The sequence below is a fragment of the Salvelinus namaycush genome, chromosome 1 (assembly GCF_016432855.1).
Source record: "Salvelinus namaycush isolate Seneca chromosome 1, SaNama_1.0, whole genome shotgun sequence".
In the NCBI taxonomy this organism is placed as follows: Eukaryota; Metazoa; Chordata; class Actinopteri; order Salmoniformes; family Salmonidae; genus Salvelinus; species Salvelinus namaycush.
Window position 1 is genome coordinate 3,402,363 of NC_052307.1, and position 20,333 is coordinate 3,422,695.

The following is a 20,333-nucleotide window of genomic DNA, read 5'->3' on the forward strand; positions in this document are numbered from 1 at the left end:
ATAAAACTGGCCTTCTTTAGACTAGTTGAGTATCTGGAGCATAAGTAATTGTGGTTTCGATTACAGGCTCAAAATGGCCAGAAACAGTTTCTTCTGAAACTCGTCAGTCTATTCTTGTTCTGAAAAATGAAGGCTATTCCATGCGAGAAACTGCCCAAAAAAGATATCGTACAACACTGTGTACTACTCCCACAGAACAGCGCAAACTGGCTCTAACTAAAATAGAAAGAGTGAGAGGCCCCGGTGCACAACTGAGCAAGAGGACAACTAAATAAGTGTCTAGTTTGAAAAACAGACTCCTCACAAGTCCTCAACTGGCAGCTTCATTAATAAATAGTACCAGCAAAACACCAGTCTCAACATCAGCAGTGAAGAGGCGACTCTGGGATGTAAGCCTTCTAGGCAGAGTTCCTCTGTCCAGTGTCTGTTCTTTTGCCCATCTCAATCTTTTATTTTTATTGGCCAGTCTGAGATATGGCTTTTTCTTTGCAACTCTGACTAGAAGGCCAGCATCCCTGAGTCGCCTCTTCGCTGTTGACGTTGAGACTGGTGTTTTGCGGGTACTATTTAACAGGCAAAGCTTCAATACAGGACTAAGATCAAATCGTACTACATTGGCTCCAACGCTCGTCAGATGTGGAAGGGCTTGCAAACTATTACAGACATAAGGGAAGCACAGCAGTGAGCTGCCCAGTGACACCAGACAAGCTAAATAACTGTTATGCTCGCTTTGAGGCAAATAACACTGAAACATGCATGAGAGCATCAGCTGTTCCGGACAACGTGAGTAAGACCATTAAACAGGTCAACATTCACAAGGCCACAGGGCCAGACGGATTACCAGGACGTGTACTCCGAGCAACATCAGCACGGTGTGGAACTGGCAATTAAGAACAGCCTTCTACCCAGCCTCACCGAAACACCTGTCGGCATAAGTGAAAGATACATGTCTTTCCGTATCCCCCCACGCCAAGATGCATTATGCTACTCTTCTCAGTGCATATGCACCAACGTTACCATCTGAAAATGAGGCAAAGGACTGTTTCTACCAGTCACCAGAGGAGGCCCTTCACCACATCCCCTGGAGGAGAAGCTCTTTTTGCTGGGTGACTTAATTGCTAGGGTGGGACAGAACAACAGAATATGGAGCGGAGTGCTGGGTAGGCATGGTGTTGGCCAGGTCAATGAGAATGACATGAGCCTGCTAACTCTCTGTGCCGAGCACGATCTCATCATCACTAACCCCTTGTTCCAGCAGAAGAACAAATATAAGGCATCATGGGATACACCCACGCTCCAAACACTGGCCCCTGATTGACTACGTCATAGTGACACTTTCTGACACTAATGACGTCCTGCTGATACGTGCCATGAGGGGTGCAGGATGCTGGACAGATCACTGTGTCGTACTGGCTGAACTCAAGGTGAGAATACGTCCCCACCAACGCCTGCAGAAGTCCAGTGAGAGGCACCTGTACTGTATCCGGCTTGAGAAAGCTGCGGTAAGGGGCGTGTTTTGTCGCTCTCTCGCTGAAAGGCTGAGCACAGAGGACCCCATGGACCAGAAGTGGGCATCTATCAGGAAGAGGCCCACTCCATTGGCTATAGAGCTAGGAAACAAAGACTGGTTCGATGAGAATTCTGACACCATAACAACCTTACTGGACAATATGCACAAAGCGCACAGGTCTACTCTCAACAGCCCCCATTTGCTACCCTTCTCAAACAAAGCACAGGAAATGCAAATTTATGGCGACCAAAATGACATGCACAATTTCTACAACTTAACTAAAGCTATCTATGGCCCTAGAAGTCGCTCCATCACCCCCATGAAAACAGCTGATGGTCTGACTCTCTTGAAGGACCAAAACCAGATCCTGATGAGGTGGGCTGACCACTTTGAAGCACTACTCAATCAGCATTCTCCTACAGACCGCTCCATCCTGTAAGGGAAAACCGCCATGAAATGGACAAAATTAATGGCATCTTATTGGCATTGGGTGAACCACATACACAATCGCAAATACCACTCAAATGGTATAGTTCTTCAAAACCATATTGCAACCGGAACATTACAAATGCCAAGTGTAAGAAACCAAAAATCCCATAGGGGCGATCACGCACCACCATAGATTTTCATATGGGAAATGGTCACAAAGTAAGGTCCCAAGGGTGAAATTTTCAAAATCAATTTTTGGATCATTCAAAATTTTGTAATTTAAAAATATATATATTTTATTTTATTGAGTTTGTCCATAAGGCCTATGTTATGTCCATTTGCCATATATGATCATAGAAAGTCAGTTTCCGAACGCAAAAGTCAGTGAAGCATGTCCAAGTGGCATAAGACATGTCTATATGGCTTTTATGCACACCTCTTGGAGGACCAATCAGGTGCTTTGGACATCAGGAAGCCATTTCCTGAAATACACACATAAACATATACAAACCCCAAACAACACAGAAACTGGTGAACGTAACAATGGCATATATAAGTATTGAAAGTACCAAATCAGGATGTTATGTCCATTTGCCATATATGATCATAGGAAGTCAGCTTCCAAACCCAAAAGTAAGTGAACCATGTCCAAATGGCATAAGAAATGTCCCCAATTTGTATTTTATTTTTTCACCTTTATTTAACCAGGAAGGCTAGTTGAGAACAAGTTCTCATTTACAACTGCGACCTGGCCAAGATAAAGCAAAGAAGTGCGATACAAACAACAACACAGAGTTACACATGGAATTAACAAACATACAGTCAATAATACAATAGAAAAAGTACAGTGTGTGCAAATGAGGTAGGATAATGGAGATAAGTCAATAAATAGGCCATAGTGGCAAAATAATTACAATTTAGCAATTAAACACTGGAGTGATAGATGTGCAGAAGATGAGTGTGCAAGTAGAGATACTGGGGTGCAAAGGAGCAAAATAAATAATGGTATGGGGATGAGATAGTTGGATGGGCTATTTACAGATGGGCTATGAACAGGTGCAGTGATCTGTGAGCTACTCTGACAGCTGGTGCTTAAAGCTAGTGAGGGAGATATGAGTCTCCAGCTTCAGTGATTTTTGCAGTACGTTCCAATCATTGGCAGCAGAGAACTGGAGGAAAGGCGGCCGAACGAGAAATTGGCTTTGGGGGTGACCAGTGACATATACCTGCTGGAGCTTGTGCTACGGGTGGGTGCTGCTATGGTGACCAGTGAGCTGCGATAAGGCGGGGCTTTACCTAGCAAAGACTTATAGATGACCTGGAGCCAGTGGGTTTGGCGACAAATATGAAGCGAGGGCCAGCCAACGAGAGCATACAGGTCGCAGTGGTGGGTAGTATATGGGGCTTTGGTGACAAAACTGATGGCACTGTGATAGACTGCATCCAATTTGTTGTGTAGAGTGTTGTAGGCTATTTTGTAAATGACATCACCGAAGTCAAGGATCAGTAGGATGGTCAGTTTTACGTGGGTATGTTTGGCTGCATGAGCGAAGGATGCTTTGTTGCAAAATAGGAAGCCAATTATAGATTTAATTTTGAACTGGAGATGTTTAATGTGAGTCTGGAAGGAGAATTTACAGTCTAACCAGACACCTAGATATTTGTAGTTGTCCACATATTCTAGGTCAGAACCACCCAGAGTTGTGATGCTGGACGGGCGGGCTGGTGCAGGCAGCGATCGGTTGAAGAGCATGCATTTAGTTTTACTTGCATTTAAGAGCAGTTGGAGGCCATGGAAGGAGAGTTGTATTTTATTTTTAACACAGTGTCCAAAGAAGGGCCAGAAGTATACATAATGGTGTCGTGGTGGATCAGAGAATCACCAGCAGCAAGAGCGACATCATTGATGTACATTGATGTGCTTCTACACCTGCATTGCTTGCTGTTTGGGGTTTTAGGCTGGGTTTCTGTACAGCACTTTGAGATATCAGCTGATGTAAGAAGGGCTTTATAAATACATTTGATTTGATGTATACAGAGAAGAGAGTCGGCCTGAGGATTGTTACAGAATCAAATCAAAGTTTATTTGTCACGTGCGTAGTGTAGAATATGCACTAGTATGTAGTGTATTGTAGTTTATAGTATGCACTAGTGATTTGTGTATTGTATACACAACTATGTAGTTTAGTGTATAGTATGCACTAGTACTGTATGTAGTGTATAGTATGCACTAGTATGTAGTGTACAGTGTTAAATATCCTATTAGTGTTACGTAAGTATTTTTTCTCAATCCAACCTTGAAAGTGCATGTTTTTGTTCCAGCCCAGCATTTACACACCTGTTTCATCTAATCAAGGCTGACTAGCTGTTGAATTTGAGTGTTTTTTATGTATTTAATTAACTAGGCAAGTCACATAAGAACAAGTTAGTATTTACAATGACATCTTACCAGGGAACAGTGGGTTAACTGCTTTGTTCAGGAGCAGAACAACAGATTTTTACCTTGTCAGCTTGGGGATTCAACCCAGCAACCTCTCGGCAACCTCTCGGCAACCTCTCAGGCACTGGCTAACAACTAGGCTACCAGCCACTCCTAGTACTGGATTTGAAAAGACATGTACACATTGTTGTGGCATTGCTTTGTAAAGATTTAAGAAAACATACCACGCTCATTTGATAAATTCAGTTTATTTTTAATATGCATTTCATTTAAAAAATATAAATTCTAAAATTAATAATTTCACTGGTTTTGTCCTAAAAGTCACAAAAGTCAATTAAAAAGGGTTAGTATGTAATACACTAAAATTTACTTTTTAATTTAACACTTTTTTGCATGTTACATGTTTTAGAATCGGTCCAACATGCTTAATGTACTTCAATCAAGTTGAACTAACTACCTCCATAATATGTCCCAGACATAAGTTACACTCATTTCCACTGACTATGGTTAAAACATTGATTCTGAAAATACAGTATACTAGCATACTGTTACGTGTTGATCTACAGATATCTTGAAAGAAACAAATGACCACAATGACAAAGATAAAAGTTTACCTATTGCATCTTGGTGGTCCAACATGCGGTTATGTATGTACAGATATATAGAGGAGAAACCTGGACCGTATTCATAAAGGATCTCAGAGTAGGACTACTGATCTAGGATCAGTTTGTCCATCATAATTAATAGGATAACATACACTGGAATGGATCTCACAGTAGGACTATTGATCTAGGATCAGTTTGTCCATCATAATTAATAGGATAACATAAACTGGAATGGATTTCACAGTAGGACTACTGATCTAGGATCAGTTTGTCCATCATAATTAATAGGATAACATAAACTGGAAGGAACTGATCCTAGATCAGCGCTCCTACTCTGAGACGCTTTCTGAATATCGGCCCAGACTGACTGGATACAGAGTGAGCTTGAGCAGTCGCGTTAGACAGACAAACAGACAGACAGACAGTCAGCCAGTCAGTCAGTCAGACAGACAGTGTCAGCCAGCCAGTCAGACAGTCAGTCAGACAGTCAGACAGTCAGCCAGCCAGTCAGATAGTCAGCCAGCCAGCCAGCCAGACAGTCAGTCAGCCAGTCAGATAGTCAGCCAGCCAGCCAGCCAGACAGTGTCAGCCAGCCAGTCAGACAGTCAGACAGTCAGCCAGCCAGTCAGATAGTCAGCCAGCCAGCCAGCCAGACAGTGTCAGCCAGCCAGTCAGACAGTCAGTCAGTCAGTCAGTCAGTCAGACAGTGTCAGCCAGCCAGTCAGACAGTCAGTCAGTCAGACAGTGGGCTCGTTTGTGGTAAGGTCAACCGACTGTAGACGAAAGTTGAGGAGTGCTGTTGGAGTGGGACACTGATGTGGTTTTTGGACAGCAAAGCTCAGTACAACATGGCAGTGTTGCCATTGTTTATAAAAGTTGCTCTTTATAATGTTGATATAAACATTTCTCCAACCCCCATATCACACAATCACAAACTGTAAATATATGTGTTTACATTGTGCTATCAATTGGTGAAAGAGAGCCCAACATATATAAAGTTGTACGTATACAACGGGTGGTTCTAATCCTGGATGCTGATTGGTTAAAACCACATTCTAGACGTTGTCTATTCCACAAGTTACCAGCGGCTGAAGCTATGACGTTGAAATGCTTATTTACTCGGTTCCATCTGACTGCGCCATCCACTGTTCATCAGCCCAGCCAAGCAATTTATAAACTTGATCTCCACTATAAAAAAGCCTCTAGACATTATCTCAAATTTTCTTTTCACTAACATTTAGTTTTCAACAGTGGAGATTCTCTCCGACATTTGCAACATTGTTTCAATGTTAAATTCAATCTCCAGATGTCCCATAGTATTGAACGTGTTGGGAGTCAGGAGGAGACAGACAGGCAGGCAGGCAGCTTTTCTCAGTCATGAATCAGCATCATTTTATGGATCTATACAGAGAAATGTCGATAGAAAACAGGTCAAACGAAACAAAAAGCAGCTGGTTCCTAGTCTTTGCAGCTCCTCTGAACAACAGTGTCCTGACGAGAGAGCACATTTTCTATTCCAGGCGAAATCGCTCACCATTAGCTCATTGCTATGGATGTATCCAAATAAATGTCACTAGAAATAGCTTAAACGAACGCAATTGAAGGTACTTTGCTGTTATTCTGGCTGTACTGTTTGACATAACTGTGAGTTAGCTGTATTTGGTTAGCTAGCAAGCAAGGGATAAGAACGTTGCCAGCCAGTATGGCAATGGAACATTTAGAAAAAAACCATACAGAACATAAAGAATCAACGACTGGGTCGCGTCTCTGGCAACCGAACCGATAGAACGAACGACCAGACGGCTTGGGTAGCAACTTTAGATTTGCGTCGGGACTATATCTCATGGAAGGATGAAGGTATAAATCAATTCATCAAAATAAAGTTTTTAATTAAAATGTCAATCATTATACGAATATGTTGGTAACCTGTTATATAAAAGTGATAATGGCCTCGAAGCCGGTGTTTGGAGGATATATTGACACGTTAACAACACCCGTGCCAATATATCCTCCAAACACCGACTTCTCAGGCATTATCACTTAAATATACACTTAATACATGAATCGTGGCAAAGTTGTTTCCTGTTTCAGTCACGTCCTTTGTCATGTTCGCGTGGGTCAAAAAAAAAAAACCTAATGATTGGTTGACAATAGACCCACCCTCAATGCAGGATCAGGTTGGTACAAAGCAACTACAGAAACTTGCTGTCGACTGAAGCCAAAAGTTCATGACCTTTGATCACATGGTTTTGTAAAGTTCATGCAGTCGTTATGTAGGTGCAAGTCGGACATTTTTTTCCCTCATAATGCAATACACTTTGGAAGACTTGATAAAAGTGAACCGCTCGAACGTGCACAGTCATTTAGACAGTTTGCCAGTCAGACAGACAGTCAATCAGTCAGTAAGAAAGTCATTTAGACAGTCAGTCAGTCAGACAGTAATTTAGACAGTCAGACAGTCATTTAGTTAGTCAGTCAGAGAGTCATTTAGACAGTCAGTCTGTTAGACAGTAATTTAGACACTCAGACAGTCATTTAGTTAGTCAGTCAGAGTCATTTAGACAGTCAGTCTGGTAGACAGTCATTTAGTTAGTCAGTCAGTCAGTCATTTAGTTAGTCAGTCAGTCAGACATTAATTTAGACAGTCAGTCAACATTATGATGCTATTAGATAAAACAACCATCATTATCAATGGGTTGTGATCAGAAACAGCATCACTGTGTCCCCTGAACCGCTGTCTAAACATCCTCTGCAAAGGACAGGGAGCACCATAAAGACAGTCAGTCCGTCAGTCAGTCAGTCATTTAGACAGTTAGTCAGACAATCATTTAGACAGTCAGTCAGACAGTTATTTAGACAGTCAGTCAGTCCTTTAAACAGTAATTTAGACAGTCAGATAGTAATTTAGACAGTCAGACAGTCATTTAGACAGTCCATCCGTAAGTCAGTCAGACAGTCATTTAGACAGTCATTTAGACAGTCCGTCCGTAAGTCAGTCAGACAGTCATTTAGACAGTCAGTCAGACAGTTATTTAGACAGTCATTTAGACAGTCCGTCAGTCCTTTAAACAGTAATTTAGACAGTCAGATAGTAATTTAGACAGTCAGTCAGACAGTCATTTCAACAGTCAGACAGTCATTTCAACAGTCAGACAGTCATTTAGACAGTCCGTCCTTAAGTCAGTCAGACAGTAATTTAGACAGTCAGTCAGTCCTTTAAACAGTAATTTAGACAGTCAGATAGTAATTTAGACAGTCAGTCAGACAGTCATTTCAACAGTCAGACAGTCATTTCAACAGTCAGACAGTCATTTAGACAGTCCGTCCTTAAGTCAGTCAGACAGTCCTTTAGACAGTCATTTAGACAGTCCGTCAGACAGTAATTTAGACAGTCAGATAGTAATTTAGACAGTCAGCCAGACAGTCATTTCAACAGTCAGACAGTCATTTCAACAGTCAGACAGTCATTTAGACAGTCCGTCCGTAAGTTAGTCAGACAGTAATTTAGACAGTCAGTCAGTCCTTTAAACAGTAATTTAGACAGTCAGATAGTAATTTAGACAGTCAGATAGTAATTTAGACAGTCAGATAGTAATTTAGACAGTCAGTCAAACGGTTATTTACACAGTCAGTTAGTCAGTCAGCCAGACAATCAGTCAACATTATGATGCTATTAGTTAAAACAGCCATCATTCTGAATCATCACTGTGTCCCCTGAACCGCTGTCCAAACTCTCTCTGTAAAGGACAGGGCCATAACAAACAGCCATGAACAATAGATCACATGCTGGGTATCCACTAACTCTGACAATTCCACATGTAGAACCCTCAGGAAACTGAAAGAAAATGGAGGCCAATGTTCTGTGGTCAGAAGCAATAGGACGTCTGCAAGCTGTGCACAGACGACATTGGTCATGGTGTGACCTTCAGACTTTGGGATGGAGGTCTTAGTACGACATGCAGGTTACATTGGGGAGACTGGAGTCTGGAGTAGACCAGTTATTAGTCTGACATGCAGGTTACATTGGGAAGACCGGAGTCTGAAACCTCTTCCCCTTATCAAACATACATTATGGTGGATATTTAACACAAGTACAAAATAATAATTGTTCAAAACAGAGGAAGACCCTCGGATACTGCAGCACTCAGAGAGACTTCATTCCAATGTCCTATTTCATTGGTCAGACTTAAGAATGTCCTATTTCATTGGTCAGACTTAAGAATGTCCTATTTCATTGGTCAGACTTAAGAATGTCCTATTTCATTGGTCAGACTTAAGAATGTCCTATTTCATTGGTCAGACTTAAGAATGTCCTATTTCATTGGTCAGACTTAAGGCTTCTCTGCAACATGTCAGGTCCAACCAAACTGAAGCCTCTCTGAGCGCTGCTGTATCTGTGTGTCTCACGGAGGGTCATTACAGTTAACAGTAAAGTGTTACAATCACAACTCCAGTGGGAAAAAGGGATATAAAATATGCATCTAGACAAACAAAATACCAAACATTGTTTAAAAATGAATTAACTTTATATTGCAATAATTATATTATATCTCTATGTCACATGTATTTCTCTGATGTTATATTATATTTAATCTCAAGAGGTAAAAGAACAGAAGACATATAAACTATATTCCATGCTGTGTCCATCATGAGAAATGAACACACACCATCTGGCAGATAAAATAAGAGGTAGAGCTACAAAATCAATCGAAATATTACTTTCCGCAATTCCTTTTATACTTCTAATAAATGAGACGAAGAACTAAATATAAAAAAGAGCAGAATGGGTTCTACATGCTTCTCTAATAATGAGAACACAACTGTGTTCAACAGCAGAACCATAGAACAGCAGAAACATAGAACAGAAGAACAGTAGAACAGTAAAACCATAGAACAGTAGAACAGTAGAACCATAGAACAGTAGAACCATAGAACAGCAGAACCATAGAGCTGTAGAACAGTAGGACCATAGAACAGTAGAACAGTAGAACCATAGAACAGTAGAACCATAGAACAGCAGAACCATAGAGCTGTAGAACAGTAGGACCATAGAACAGTAGAACAGTAGAACCATAGAACAGTAGAAAGGAGTTAGATGTGTCAGACACAGGAAGACAGATGAACCTACAGCAGTAGCTGTAAAAACTGAAAGATCTAGTCATGAAACAATGTTCTCCTCTTCCTATTGGTTGATCCCTGGGAGGCTCAACTCCTCCCTTCACCAAGTCAAGTTTCAGATAATCACTATTTTCATTATTGGTTTTTGGAAAACAGAAAGCAAATAATAATTGTTTAAAACAATTCAAGTGTGAGTATTGTTGGTGATGAGTGTTTGTGTGAGGAGGGTCTTGCGGCATGAAGGAGGGTCTTGGGGTGTGGACGAGGGTCTTGGGGCATGGATGAGGGTCTTTGGGCATGGATGAGGGTCTTGGGGCATGAAGGAGGGTCTTGGGGCGTGGACGAGGGTCTTGGGGCGTGGACGAGGGTCTTGGGGCATGGACGAGGGTCTTGGGGCATGGAGGCGGGTCTTGGGGCATGGAGGAGGGTCTTGGGGCATGAAGGAGGGTCTTGGGGCATGAAAGAGGGTCTTGGGGCATGAAGGAGGGTCTTGGGGCGTGGAGGAGGGTCTTGGGGCGTGGAGGAGGGTCTTGGGGCGCGGAGGAGGGTCTTGGGGCGTGGAGGAGGGGCTTGGGGCGTGGAGAGGGGCTTGGGTCGTGGAGGAGGGTCTTGGGGCGTGGAGGAGGGTCTTGGGGCATGGACGAGGGTCTTGGGGCATGGAAGAGGGTTTTGGGGCATGAAGGAGGGTCTTGGGGCGTGGACGAGGGTCTTGGGGCATGAAGGAGGGTCTTGGGGCATGAAGGAGGGTCTTGGGGCATGAAGGAGGGTCTTGGGGCATTGACGAGGGTCTTGGGGCATGGACGAGGGTCTTGGGGCATGGAGGAGGGTCTTGGGGCATGGAGGAGGGTCTTGGGGCTGTTGAGATGTAGGGGCTACAGAGAGCTCTCAGACCCTCGGCTCTTCCAGCGGTAACCGTTGTCATCAGGGTCCATCTCGATCCTAATCTGAGGCACGTTGAGTGGACTCATCTCTGGACTGTGACACAAACGGACAGACAACTTTTTTTAATAACATCACATTAATTCATATTAATTCATAGATTCCCCATTTTGAAGTGGTCAATGGAGTGGGACATCTTATGGGAAGGACCACATGAATCCATCCAGGTCTTCAGGAGGGATCAGCCAATGAATTATACTGGTGAGGAAATATTCCATAACTCCAGGGGGCAGTAAATCACCAACCTTGTCTTTATACCTGTTCAGACAACACCCTCCAGGGGGCAGTAAATCACCAACCTTGTCTTTATACCTGTTCAGACAACACCCTCCAGGGGGCAGTAAATCACTAACCTTGTCTTTATACCTGTTCAGACAACACCCTCCACGGGGCAGTAAATCACCAACCTTGTCTTTATACCTGTTCAGACAACACCCTCCAGGTAGCAGTAAATCACCAACCTTGTCTTTATACCTGTTCAGACAACACCCTCCAGGGGGCAGTAAATCACCAACCTTGTCTTTATACCTGTTCAGACAACACCCTCCAGGGGGCAGTAAATCACCAACCTTGTCTTTATACCTGTTCAGACAACACCCTCCAGGGGGCAGTAAATCACCAACCTTGTCTTTATACCTGTTCAGACAACACCCTCCAGGGGGCAGTAAATCACCAACCTTGTCTTTATACCTGTTCAGACAACACCCTCCAGGGGGCAGTAAATCACTAACCTTGTCTTTATACCTGTTCAGACAACACCCTCCAGGGGGCAGTAAATCACCAACCTTGTCTTTATACCTGTTCAGACAACACCCTCCACGGGGCAGTAAATCACCAACCTTGTCTTTATACCTGTTCAGACAACATCCTCCAGGGGGCAGTAAATCACTAACCTTGTCTTTATACCTGTTCAGACAACACCCTCCACGGGGCAGTAAATCACCAACCTTGTCTTTATACCTGTTCAGACAACACCCTCCAGGGGGCAGTAAATCACCAACCTTGTCTTTATACCTGTTCAGACAACACCCTTCAGGGGGCAGTAAATCACCAACCTTGTCTTTATACCTGTTCAGACAACACCCTCCAGGGGGCAGTAAATCACTAACCTTGTCTTTATACCTGTTCAGACAACACCCTCTAGAGGGCAGTAAATCACCAACCTTGTCTTTATACCTGTTCAGACAACACCCTCCAGGGGGCAGTAAATCACTAACCTTGTCTTTATACCTGTTCAGACAACACCCTCCAGGGGGCAGTAAATCACCAACCTTGTCTTTATACCTGTTCAGACAACACCCTCCAGGGGGAAGTAAATCACCAACCTTGTCTTTATACCTGTTCAGACAACACCCTCCAGGGGGCAGTAAATCACCAACCTTGTCTTTATACCTGTTCAGACAACACCCTCCAGGGGGCAGTAAATCACCAACCTTGTCTTTATACCTGTTCAGACAACACCCTCCAGGGGGCAGTAAATCACCAACCTTGTCTTTATACCTGTTCAGACAACACCCTCTAGAGGGCAGTAAATCACTAACCTTGTCTTTATACCTGTTCAGACAACACCCTCCAGGTGGCAGTAAATCACCAACCTTGTCTTCATACCTGTTCAGACAACACCCTCTAGAGGGCAGTAAATCACTAACCTTGTCTTTATACCTGTTCAGACAACACCCTCCAGGGGGCAGTAAATCACCAACCTTGTCTTTATACCTGTTCAGACAACACCCTCCAGGTGGCAGTATGCACCCTTTCAGTTTGTTTGCCCATGCTGAAAGGTGCCATAATGATGCCATAATGGTACAGATACAATGATGTGACGTCTTTCCAAGTCTACGATGTGACCCTAACCATGTGACCTCAGCATCCACCATCCAACCACTATACACACACACACACACACACACACACACACACACACACACACACACACACACACACACACACACACACACACACACACACACACACACACACACACACACACACACACACACACACACACACACACACACACCCCTCTGTAAATGAGGTCTCACCTTGACTGACAGTTGGCCTGGTAGAAGAGCAGCTGCTCAGCACGATGAGTGTCGATCCAGGAATGATGAGGATTTATCTCCTGGGGAGGACAGACAGACAGACAGACAGACAGACAGACAGACAGACAGACAGACAGACAGACAGACAGACAGACAGACAGACAGACAGACAGACAGACAGACAGACAGACAGACAGACATTAAGCCATCATCCCATATCAGTCATTACATCACACCTGGCTTCACATCACTACTAGTAAACTGACAGAGTTTGACTATTTCTTCTAGGATTATTTTTGTTGAAATCAACATTATCACAGTGAAGAGTGGATTTTTGTAGTAATGCGAGTTTTGAGTTTAGTAATGCAACAAAGGTATTGCTGATGATATGTGCTTTTCTGTTGCTACCACAGTGATGTTATGAACATGCTGAAATATGCATTTCAAGAGGATGGCCGGGATTCAATCAAAGGCCCACTGCCTTGATGCACCTTTCATGTGCAATGTACCCTATGTTCTCGGAGATCGAATTCACAGTGAACACTGCAGATCTCGGTTCCAGAATAAATGACATTCAAAAGTAAAATGAGGTGCTCTTGTCGACAATGATTGATTCCTGGCCGGTGTTCCAGCATTGCCAAACATCAAATATGGTTTGTATGAAGGAGGTCGGCTTATCAACATGGAAGGTTCTCTGTACACAACACCCCAGAATCACCAATATGCCAGCTTTTAAACAGTGTATTAGACCAAGCAGGAAGAAAAGGTGGGAATATCCCAAAGTCTTTGAAAACATCTGAAGCACCTTACAGGCACATGTGATGGTGCTTCAGATGAATGATTAGAAGTGAACAGGGTCAGGTGACCAGACAGAGAGAAGTAAAGATCAAACACGGATTAACTTAAGTTAAGAGACCGCGGAAGACTAGCATGAGAGAGAGAGAGCAGGGGGTGAGTGAGAGAGAGAGGGACAGGGTGAGAGAGAGGAGGGACAGAGTGAGAGAGAGAGAGGAGTGAGTGAGAGAGAGAGGGACAGAGTGAAAGAGAGGAGGGACAGAGTGAGAGAGACAAACAAATCCAATTTTGATAAACTCCCATATCTACTGGGTGAAATACCACAGTGTGACATCACAGCAGCAAGATATGTGACCTGTTGCCACAAGAAAAGGGCAACCAGTGAAGAACAAACACCATTGTAAATACAACCCATATTTATGCTTATTTATTTTCCCTTGTGTACTTTAACCATTTGTACATTGTTACAACACTGTATATATACAATATGACATTTGTGATGTCTTTGTTGTTTTGAAACTTCTGTATGTGTAATGTTTACTGTTAATTTTTATTGTTCATTTAACTTTTGTATATTATCTACCTCACTTGCTTTGGCAATGTTAACACATGTTTCCCATGCCAATAAAGCCCCTTGAATTGAATTGAATTGAGAGAGGAGTGAGAGAGAGAGGGACAGAGTGAGAGAGAGAGGAGTGAGTGAGAGAGAGAGGGACAGAGTGAGAGTGCCTCTGTAGTGCCTAAGTTATAATGCCAAGCAGTTGCCGTACCAGGCAGTGATGCAACCAGTCAGGATTCTCTCCATGTTGCAGCTGCAGAACCTTTTGAGGATCTCAGGACCCATGCCAAATCTTTTTAGTTTCCTGAGGGGGAATAGGCTTTGTCGTGCCCTCTTCACGACTATCTTGGTGTGTTTGGACCATGTTAATTTGTTGGTGATATGGACACCAAGGAACTTGAAACTCACTCCACTACACCCCCCTCAATGTGAATGGGGGCGTGTTCGGCCCTCCTTTTCCTGTAGTCCACGATCACCTCAGTTGTCTTGATCACATTGAGGGAGAGGTTGTTGTCCTGGCACCACACTAACAGGTCTTTGACCTCCTCCCTGTAGGCTGTCTCATCGTTGAGGGAGAGGTTGTGGTCCTGGCACCACACTGCCAGGTCTCTGACCTTCTCCCTGTAGGCTGTCTCATCGTTGAGGGAGAGGTTGTGGTCCTGGCACCACACTGCCAGGTCTCTGACCTCCTCCCTGTAGGCTGTCTCATCGTTGAGGGAGAGGTTGTGGTCCTGGCACCACACTACCAGGTCTCTGACCTCCTCCCTGTAGGGTGTCTCATCGTTGAGGGAGAGGTTGTTGTCCTGGCACCACACTGCCAGGTCTCTGACCTTCTCCCTGTAGGCTGTCTCATCGTTGAGGGAGAGGTTGTGGTCCTGGCACCACACTGCCAGGTCTCTGACCTTCTCCCTGTAGGCTGTCTCATCGTTGAGGGAGAGGTTGTGGTCCTGGCACCACACTGCCAGGTCTCTGACCTTCTCCCTGTAGGCTGTCTCATCGTTGAGGGAGAGGTTGTGGTCCTGGCACCACACTGCCAGGTCTCTGACCTTCTCCCTGTAGGCTGTCTCATCGTTGAGGGAGAGGTTGTGGTCCTGGCACCACACTGCCAGGTCTCTGACCTCCTCCCAATAGGCTGTCTCATCGTTGTTGGTGATCAGGTCTACCACTGTTGTGTCGTCAGCAAACCTAATGATGATGTTGGAGCCGTGTTTGGCCATTCAGTCGTGGGTGAACAGGGAATACAGGAGGGGACTAAACACACCCCTGAGGGGCCCCCATGTTGAGGATCAGTGTGGCAGATGTGGTGTTGCCTACCCTTACCACCAGGGGGCGGCCCGTCAGGAAGTCCAGGATCCAGTTGCAGAGGGAAGTGTTTAGTCCCAGGGTCCTTGGCTTAGTGATGAGGTTCGTGGGCATTATGGTGTTGAAGCTGTTGTCAATGAACAGCATTCTCACATAGGTGTTCCTTTTGTCCAGGTGGGAAAGGGCAGTGTGGAGTGCGATTGAGATTGTGTCATCTGTGGATCTGTTGGGGTAGTAAGCTAATTGGAGAGGGTCTAGGGTTTCTGTGGATCTGTTGGGCAGTATTTGGAGTTTAAGTGGATCTAGGGTTTCCGTGATAATGGTGTTGATGTGAGCCATGACCAGCCTTTCAAAGCACTTCATGGCTACTGACATGAGTGCTACGGGGAGGTAGTAATTTAGGCAGGTTAGCTTCGCTTTCTTGGGCACAGGAATAATGGTGGTCTGCTTGAAACATGTAGGTATTACAGACTCGGCCAGGGAGAGGTTGAAAATGTCAGTGAAGACACTTGCCAGTTAGTCCGCGCATGCTCTGACTACACGTCCTGGTAATCCGTCTGGGCCTGTGGCCTTGTGAAAGTTGACCTGTTTAAAGGTCTTGCTTACATCGGCTACGGGGAGCGTGAAGCCAACAGAACAGCCCATGTTAACACCACAGCAGGACAGACAAGGCAGGATCCACCAACTCAGAAGACTCCCAATCATCAGCCCCCCAGCCACCCTGACAACTCCCCCCCTTGTACACACACCCACTGAGTACACAACAAAAGCCAGAGATTGTTCTCCTCATTGACTCAAATGGGAAATTCATCAATGAGAAGAAACATTTTCCAAAACATCAAGTAGCTAAACTCTGAGTAGTCATCTCCGCCCTGCCACCATACAGCGGAAGCAGTTCCCAGGACTGTCTACCAGTTCCCAGGACTGTCTACCTGTTCCCAGGACTGTCTACCTGTTCCCAGGACTGTCTACCTGTTCCCAGGACTCAAACCGTAACATCTACCTGAACTTGAACTGCCTCTACGACCAAATCAAATTAAATGTTATTAGTCGCGTACCCTTTTGCAGATGTTATCGCAGGTGCAGCAAAATGCTTGTGTTTCTAGCTCCAACAGTAATACCTAACAATATGCTTGTGTCTCTAGCTCCAACAGTAATACCTAGCAATATGCTTGTGTTTCTAGCTCCAACAGTAATACCTAACAATATGCTTGTGTTTCTAGCTCCAACAGTACAGTAATACCTAACAATATGCTTGTGTTTCTAGCTCCAACAGTAATACCTAACAATATGCTTGTGTTTCTAGCTCCAACAGTAATACCTAACAATATGCTTGTGTTTCTAGCTCCAACAGTAATACCTAGCAATATGCTTGTGTTTCTAGCTCCAACAGTAATACCTAGCAATATGCTTGTGTTTCTAGCTCCAACAGTAATACCTAACAATATGCTTGTGTTTATAGCTCCAACAGTAATACCTAACAATATGCTTGTGTTTCTAGCTCCAACAGTAATACCTAACAATATGCTTGTGTTTCTAGCTCCAACAGTAATACCTAGCAATATGCTTGTGTTTCTAGCTCCAACAGTACAGTAATACCTAGCAATATGCTTGTGTTTCTAGCTCCAACAGTAATACCTAACAATATGCTTGTGTTTCTAGCTCCAACAGTAATACCTAGCAATATGCTTGTGTTTCTAGCTCCAACAGTAATACCTAACAATATGCTTGTGTTTCTAGCTCCAACAGTACAGTAATACCTAACAATATGCTTGTGTTTCTAGCTCCAACAGTAATACCTAACAATATGCTTGTGTTTCTAGCTCCAACAGTAATACCTAGCAATATGCTTGTGTTTCTAGCTCCAACAGTACAGTAATCCCTAACAATATGCTTGTGTTTCTAGCTCCAGCAGTAATACCTAGCAATATGCTTGTGTCTCTAGCTCCAACAGTAATACCTAGCAATATGCTTGTGTTTCTAGCTCCAACAGTAATACCTAGCAATATGCTTGTGTTTCTAGTTCCAACAGTAATACCTAACAATATGCTTGTGTTTCTAGCTCCAACAGTAATACCTAGCAATATGCTTGTGTTTCTAGCTCCAACAGTAATACCTAACAATATGCTTGTGTTTCTAGCTCCAACAGTAATACCTAGCAATATGCTTGTGTTTCTAGCTCCAACAGTAATACCTAGCAATATGCTTGTGTTTCTAGTTCCAACAGTAATACCTAACAATATGCTTGTGTTTCTAGCTCCAACAGTAATACCTAACAATATGCTTGTGTTTCTAGCTCCAACAGTACAGTAATACCTAGCAATATGCTTGTGTTTCTAGTTCCAACAGTAATACCTAACAATATGCTTGTGTTTCTAGCTCCAATAGTAATACCTAGCAATATGCTTGTGTTTCTAGCTCCAACAGTAATACCTAACAATATGCTTGTGTTTCTAGCTCCAACAGTAATACCTAGCAATATGCTTGTGTTTCTAGCTCCAACAGTAATACCTAACAATATGCTTGTGTTTCTAGCTCCAACAGTACAGTAATACCTAGCAATATGCTTGTGTTTCCAGCTCCAACAGTAATACCTAGCAATATGTTTGTGTTTCTAGCTCCAACAGTAATACCTAGCAATATGCTTGTGTTTCTAGCTCCAACAGTAATACCTAGCAATATGCTTGTGTTTCTAGCTCCAACAGTAATACCTAGCAATATGCTTGTGTTTCTAGCTCCAACAGTAATACCTAACAATATGCTTGTGTTTCTAGCTCCAACAGTAATACCTAGCAATATGCTTGTGTTTCTAGCTCCAACAGTAATACCTAACAATATGCTTGTGTTTCTAGCTCCAACAGTAATACCTAACAATATGCTTGTGTTTCTAGCTCCAACAGTAATACCTAGCAATATGCTTGTGTTTCTATCTCCAACAGTAATACCTAACAATATGCTTGTGTTTCTAGCTCCAACAGTAATACCTAACAATATGCTTGTGTTTCTAGCTCCAACAGTAATACCTAGCAATATGCTTGTGTTTCTAGCTCCAACAGTAATACCTAACAATATGCTTGTGTTTCTAGCTCCAACAGTAATACCTAGCAATATGCTTGTGTTTCTGTCTCCAACAGTAATACCTAGCAATATGCTTGTGTTTCTAGCTCCAACAGTAATACCTAGCAATATGCTTGTGTTTCTAGCTCCAACAGTAATACCTAGCAATATGCTTGTGTTTCTAGCTCCAACAGTACAGTAATACCTAGCAATATGCTTGTGTTTCTAGCTCCAACAGTACAGTAATACCTAGCAATATGCTTGTTGTTTCTAGCTCCAACAGTACAGTAATACCTAGCAATATGCTTGTGTTTCTAGCTCCAACAGTACAGTAATACCTAACAATATGCTTGTTTTCTAGCTCCAACAGTAATACCTACAATATGCTTGTGTTTCTAGCTCCAACAGTAATACCTAGCAATATGCTTGTGTTTCTAGCTCCAACAGTACAGTAATACCTACAATATGCTTGTGTTTCTAGCTCCAACAGTAATACCTAACAATATGCTTGTGTTTCTAGCTCCAACAGTAATACCTAACAATATGCTTGTGTTTCTAGCTCCAACAGTAATACTAACAATATGCTTGTGTTTCTAGCTCCAACAGTAATAACTAGCAATATGCTTGTGTTTCTAGCTCCAACAGTAATACCTAGCAATATGCTTGTGTTTCTAGCTCCAACAGTAATACCTAATAATATGCTTGTGTTTCTAGCTCCAACAGTAATACCTAACAATATGCTTGTGTTTCTAGCTCCAACAGTAATACCTAACAATATGCTTGTGTTTCTAGCTCCAACAGTAATACCTAACAATATGCTTGTGTTTCTAGCTCCAACAGTAATACCTAGCAATATGCTTGTGTTTCTAGCTCCAACAGTAATACCTAGCAATATGCTTGTGTTTCCAGCCTTCCAACAGTAATACCTAGCAATAGCTTGTGTTTCCAGCTCCAACAGTAATACCTAATAATATGCTTGTGTTTCTAGCTCCAACAGTAATACCTAACAATATGCTTGTGTTTCTAGCTCCAACAGTAATACCTAGCAATATGCTTGTGTTTCTAGCTCCAACAGTAATACCTAGCAATATGCTTGTGTTTCAGCTCCAACAGTAATACCTAATAATATGCTTGTGTTTCTAGCTCCAACAGTAATACCTAACAATATGCTTGTGTTTCTAGCTCCAACAGTAATACCTAACAATATGCTTGTGTTTCCTAGCTCCAACAGTAATACCTAACAATATGCTTGTGTTTCTAGCTCCAAAGTAATAACTAGCAATATGCTTGTGTTTCTAGCTCCAACAGTAATACCTAGCATATGCTTGTGTTTCCAGCTCCAACAGTAATACCTGCAATATGCTTGTGTTTCAGCTCCAACAGTAATACCTAACAATATGCTTGTGTTTCTAGCTCAACAGTACAGTAATACCTAACAATATGCTTGTGTTTCTAGCTCCAACAGTAATACCTAACAATATGCTTGTGTTTCTAGCTCCAACAGTAATACCTAGCAATGCTTGTGTTTCTAGCTCCA

The 20,333-nt window shown here is 43.1% G+C and overlaps 2 protein-coding genes across 2 annotated transcripts in view; both read right to left on the minus strand.

The window, feature by feature from the left end:
- Window positions 1-10,286: 10,286 nt before the first annotated feature.
- On the minus strand, window positions 10,287-10,940 carry LOC120050092 (extensin-like). Its single transcript, XM_038996735.1, has one exon. It carries the CDS (start codon window positions 10,938-10,940, stop codon window positions 10,287-10,289), a length of 654 nt encoding a protein of 217 aa, XP_038852663.1.
- A 34-nt stretch (window positions 10,941-10,974) lies between these two features.
- LOC120050101 (electrogenic sodium bicarbonate cotransporter 1-like) overlaps window positions 10,975-20,333 on the minus strand; it is a 150,561-nt gene continuing 141,202 nt past the window's right edge. Inside the window, exon 22 of the mRNA XM_038996746.1 lies at window positions 10,975-11,077. Within this exon, the coding sequence (XP_038852674.1) occupies window positions 10,975-11,077 (103 nt within the window). The remainder of the gene's footprint in view (window positions 11,078-20,333) is intronic.